The sequence below is a fragment of the Opisthorchis viverrini genome, assembly GCF_000715545.1.
Source record: "Opisthorchis viverrini unplaced genomic scaffold opera_v5_142, whole genome shotgun sequence".
NCBI classification, from domain to species: Eukaryota; Metazoa; Platyhelminthes; class Trematoda; order Opisthorchiida; family Opisthorchiidae; genus Opisthorchis; species Opisthorchis viverrini.
Genome location: NW_008751797.1, coordinates 369,383 through 375,382, shown reverse-complemented (window position 1 = coordinate 375,382; position 6,000 = coordinate 369,383). Strand labels below are relative to the sequence as shown.

Below are 6,000 nucleotides of genomic sequence, written 5' to 3'. Positions count from 1 at the left end.
CTCTGAAACAAACTGTTGGCCCTAAAATCGCCGGATAATTCAAAGTGGATGGAATGCAATTGACGACTTATTCTTGACACGATAATCTGGAATCCAACTTGATACACGTCAGAGGTCAGAGTAGCATGGAATTAGTTGTATATCGTTCATCTCATGCTAAGCGATTGCATGGATATTTGTCACCGTCCTGCCCACGCGTCCATCCCCCTAATGAGTATGGAGAGGGCACACCCAGTGAAAGAGTGTTAAGAATATTTTTCAAATTGATTACTAGAACTTTCACACCAAATTTGTGAGATAATTCAGTGAATCGCTATCCCTTACCCCACCACTGTGTTACGTTTATCCATCCGGGGTAATCTGACGAGACCGTAAAAAGTAGATTGCATGTCACGGCAAGATATTGCGAGAATGGCAAGAATAAAAAATAAGCGATCTCCCAGTTATGCGCTCTTTATTCAAAGCACTTGTTGAAGTGCCGCTAAATGCAATATGCCAATACAGCCACTTAGTTATCTTGGATATCGTCCAAACTGTAATACCGGGTAGCTCATTCAATTGAATTTAATTATAAATGACGAAGTCAGTCGATACTAAGGTGAGTCTGCCATGAGTTTAAACTTAATTTGCAAGTGGAGTTATTTTAACAAATGATACCACTTTCCTGCACTTTAGCTGTTTAAGGAAACCTGATTGTTATTCAAATTAATTAAATTGTGCTCAACTTGGTAAGGGTGTTTAATCCCTGATTCCAAATGTCGTTGGAAAATTGAACGGAGATCATACAGCCAGGATTACCAGGCGATAAAATCGGTCAAAACGCCAGGAAGGAACAAAATACAAAAAATCCAGACCCGGGCCCGGAATACTTTTTCAGTGTAAGCCGCAGCTAAATCTTCTACCCAAATACATGGATTCCCAGCATAATATTCCGTATGCACTCAACGGTGCATGTCTGTACTTGAATTTCTAACGGCAGCTCAATAAAAACCCCATCAATATCGTCTCGTAGCTTGATTCAATATTGCACTTGTGCGGCGTTCTGGGACCGGTGTTCATTGCCAGGCTTACGATCGCCGATAATGTGATAAAAGGAAAATTTTGTGTGGAAATCACTGGGATTTAGTCTACTCTACGATATTTAGATGGCATTAACCCTAATTTTTCAGTTAGTTATACTGTATTCTGCTGAAGATTTCATGGCTCTGTAGCACGCAATGGAATGTATTTTCTCTCCTTCTCCTACACGTTTGTCGGACATTTTATGTAGTGCTTGAGCCGCCTATCATCGCTCAGTTTTAGACAACCAGAACTACTTGCGAAAAGAAGAAGCAGGCTGTTTGATTGGAAAATTGCTAGTCAAACCTCTTGACTATTCATTTGTAGGTCACGTATATATGAATCTCTTTGCGAACCTGCTTTACCGACTAATTATGTGCATGGGCATTAGTGCTTGGCTATACTTCAGTGTGGCTAGTGGTTAGTTATCTCATTCCTGTGACTGCACGAATGTGATATCGAATCTCTCCAAATAGACGAAAAACTAGCTTCGTAATTGCAGTTGACGCACAAGCAGAACGCTTTAGTTCCAGGTCGTCAAAGCTAATTTCTCTTGAAATTTTAACTGTGAACACGACTTTCTTGTTGAATTTGAGTGCTAAGCTTCATAAACTCCCAGGTCTTTCCGAGTTAGTAGCCATCGCGCTACATAAACCTCAAATGTGTGTTCAACAGACTGTCAAAGATCCCAAAAATCCTGCCTTGTGGGCATCTGTTGCAAACCGGAAGCGACCTCTGACTATGTAGGGCTTGACCATGAGGTGCTTCAAGCTGTATCCGACGTACTGTGATCGATGCTCTCTCCCTTAGGTTGGCGGTGAATGGCTTACTATGAATGCGGTGAATGGCTTACCGTCTCTGTTGCAAAGCCTCTATCAAGCCCTCGACCGTACTCGCACTTTCCTGTCAGGCCCTGTGATGCTTTGCCCAGCTATGCATTTTGCCGTGGCGCTGCTGAGTCCTTCAGTACGAGGAATTCGAGTTGAGCATAACAACTGGACTTAGCCAATGCCTATAAACCGGACCACACTATCGACATTCCAGTGGGAACAGGAGGCCTGGAGACTGCGCGCGTGACGCCCACGCAGCGAAGTCACAGCAACACAAGCGCACTGTTTACGGACCAGCAGCGGTGAGTGGTCTCGGCTTTCTGTGCTTGAGACCCAAACAGCACTAGCAGCCATGGTAGTCTTGGTGAGCTTCTGAGCCACAGCACCCCAGAGCTCCGGTTGGAACTTCCATACTTCGTGGTGCGTACAACAGAGCCCAGAAATTTAACAATTTCAGATGAGCGAATACATTGGCAATAGAGTTTCCCGTCAGTACATTGTGAGATCAGCAAAGCTCGAATGTGCCTCGGAAATGCAGATGTTCATTCATTTATTCATTCATTCATTAAGGGTGAGGGAAAATTGGAGACTATGCTTACCTGGTGAATCTCGGTAATGAGTAGTTCAAACGACGTACAAATAGGGAGTTATATCAAAATCGGCATCCCTGACTTAAGGATGTGAGCGGCTGTTTGTCTACTGTGCACGATACTTCACTTTCTGCACTCTCGCTTCAGAAGACACCTCAAATGTATAATATCGTTCTAATTCAGAAATGTGGTACGACGGGAGCAATCGTAATTGTTATACTGCACGAATTTATCCATTCCTTATTGGTGATTATTTTTAGCAGGTTGTGCGACGGTGGTGAAAAAAATTTCACACGCCTTTCCCACTAGTCCCGGAAACCTAATCAAAGATCGAGTCATTCTCTGCTTTGTTCATATTTGGGGAGACTCGGGAATTTTTCGATCGATTATCCTTTCTGCAACTGAAGTCAGCAAATGCTAAATCATCAGCATTGTCCACCTCAAGAATCTCCAGGATACTTGGGACCAGGATCTCTTGGCTAGCTGAAGACTAAATCGTTCGGTCATGGCTGATTCATCAGCAATGTGATCGTTTGCACACTTCCATTTTGTTCGGTAACGAACTACAGATGTTTTCATATTTTTTTGGTTTAAAATAATTTTTACATTTAATTGACAAACAGGATAACAAAGCGTAGTTTTACTGCTAGCAAAAATGTGCAGTACACATTTTCATATATTTGTCTTCGAACCAAAAATTAATTGTGTTGAGCCAAAAATTTGCTTTCAAATACGAATTGCTCTGTTTTTCTGGGTTTTGGCAATCCGATGTGATTTGAGATTCCGGAAAATATTTACTCAGGCGTCGTCATCCTGTTGTCCTTTTTTAAATAGCTACAGCTTCTGTTCACGTCTGTCTTGGGCAGACCATCTCAAAATGCGAATCATGATTTTGTTTGCTGTGCTGGGGGCGAGACGGATCAAGTGGTTAGAGCGCGAATCTACTGACCGGAAGGTCCGTGGTTCGAATCCTACCTCTGCCACTCGACTTCCCCTGTCTGGGCTAGGGCGACCTGGCAGTATCCCAACCTTCGTGTCTCCTTCGTGTGGCATGGAAGCTAGGCACCGAAAGGGTGCTATAGCTGAACGATTTACTTTTTTATATTTTTTTTTACTGTGTGTGTGGTTGGAGTAATCCTAGTCGCCTTTTCGGCTTGCTAAATGTTCTCTCCCAGCCTGCAGCCTCCCAGTATAAGTAGGTAAAAACCTATGATTACGGAACTTCATCGGTTGTGTTCTCTGTCCGGTCCTGCTGTGTGACAATTTTCACAAACTTGTTCTCTCCACTTAGACAATGATATTTCAGAATTAATCACAAGAAATAGCGAGGTCCGCGTCATTTTCTGCTCGAATCCTTCACAGGGTTCTTTGGCTGTCCAACTGTATCCTCACTCCAACCCTTTCACACATTGAAGAATGTAATGAAAATTTGCAATCATGTAAATCCAGTCACTGGCTTTCCAATTCACACTGAAAGCGGCTTGCACTGGTTTGGACTCTGTAGCATCCCGGCGAACACCGGTTGATCCACTTTTGCCGATCGATCTCTGAGGGCTTTAAATAATGTAATGAGATCGGCCAACTAATGCGATTTGACAGAAACTTGAGAACGGCTTTCGCGTTTCGACCAAGAATGAAATCAGACACCCATTAGAGCTGTGTGAATTTGGACTGTTAGTCTTTGAAAATCAAAGACCACCGTCATCTGTATCTTTGAAAATATTCTGATAGGATAAATTGGCCCGGCTCCCTTTTTTGATGCGGATCAATGTGGTTTTGCGTTGGGATTTCCTAATCGAATTCATTAATTTTGGGATGAACGAGAGGATGGAATTTTAGCAGACGCTTGCGGGTAGGTGAGCGAATCTGGTTTACAACAATTTCCAGATGCCTCGTAATCAGACTCTGAAAACTTCATTTTTGAAACTGCCGCACAACCGTCTCGCTGGGCTGAGTGCTCAGACTCAGTTCCATTTTCAAGTGGTGTCGGAAAAAACAACTCAGACGTATAAAGTAAAAACCCCAAGAATTCAAGTGCTTTCTGCTCAGATTAACAAGTGCGTCAACAATCGCAGTGAATCTGAATACCAGTGTTTAGCCAGAATCGTTTTAAACTTGTTCCTGTCCTCAAATTGGGCTTGATATTTACCTATCTGGTAACTTGAAGTTCTACAGGAAATAAAGATGTCACAGAATTTCCCCAGGACCGACTATTTCCGATTTTTATGAACCGATATGGTTTGATAAATTCCAACAAACTGAAGTGTCGGTTAAATACGAGGGACGGATACGTCAAGTAGTCGGAAAATCTCCACATGTGTCTATTTGCTTACAGAATCCATCACCTAATGCAAAATTGTGACGAAATATCATGGGTCTTATTGATATAGATTGTTCGGTTGACTTATATATAAAACATCCACACTCACTTCTATAATTTTCTGTGAGTAGAAACTGATTGCCTTCCTCGGATGGTCCACGTCCAGAGTCTCCACTGTCGCCGTCCAGATGTGGCTCATATGAAATACCACAGTTGGGTGGACCGGTATAGAACCCTCCACCTAGTGTGCCACGATTTCGGTTCAGTGTCTGTTGGGCGAAAAAAGAGTACCGGTATTGAATGTGAAGAAAATAACCCCTATGTCTGATTAATTTGTCAGATATGGTCAAGTGCGCTGGGAGGCCATCTTGGACTAAAGGATAGGTCACTATTTTTCATCCCAGGGATAGGACGCGCTTGGGTGAAGAAATGGGTTCAGGATCGGTTTCTTCTTTGGTCTTCAGAAGCATTTCCCGCAAATAGAATTGTTTAGATTCTTTATACGGCCAACTATCGAAATAAATAAAAGCTTCACCTTCGTTAGAATTCCTTACAAAGACAACAATCTGTATATGACATTTCTATTCATAATTATGCCCTTGAAACGAATATCCGGGTGGCCCAGCGGAAAAATCCACTGAGGGTAAGAAGATGTCACCTTTGTGGGGATTTTCCTCGTGGGAGGGATGACGAATAGGAACGGTCCGTCTTCTGACCCGCGATGGTAAAACGTTGGTAGCATCGCGATTCAGCGGATATCTTGTGTAACTACTTGATAAGATTTCTGTTTGGCTCAGAACGACTTCGCCAAGTGTCCAGTAATCTTGCACATACAAATTGGGTAACTGGTGTGCGTCATTTGGGTCATCACAAACGGGTAATGTTCTTCTAGTTATTACTGGTAACCCTTCGCAAATCAGCTATTTACTTTAAACTCTCAGTCGATTGATAAACACAGGCTTCTGGAGTCTGGCGCTACCATTCTGCTCTTACACACTCGGGAGTAAATTAATTCCTTCACCGTTTTCAGGAGGGTTTGCTTTTTATCGAAATGGCTGGAGATGCAATTATATATCGGACTGAGAATGTTGGCTCAATGGCGTGGTACTCCCACAGGATAGCCTTCTTGCTGGAGGCGTATAGCATTCCCAGGACAAACATGGTAATGACCAATAACTCATCATCTTATGTGATCAGTGCG

At 42.9% G+C, this 6,000-nt stretch overlaps 1 protein-coding gene across 1 annotated transcript in view; it reads right to left on the bottom strand.

Moving 5' to 3' along the window:
- The window catches only part of T265_06647 (hypothetical protein), a gene marked incomplete at both ends in the record, with an annotated part of 46,658 nt that overhangs the window by 1,887 nt on the left and 38,771 nt on the right, over positions 1 to 6,000 (bottom strand). The window contains one exon of the mRNA XM_009171967.1: positions 4,909 to 5,068. Coding sequence (XP_009170231.1) covers positions 4,909 to 5,068 — 160 coding nt within the window. The remainder of the gene's footprint in view (positions 1 to 4,908; positions 5,069 to 6,000) is intronic.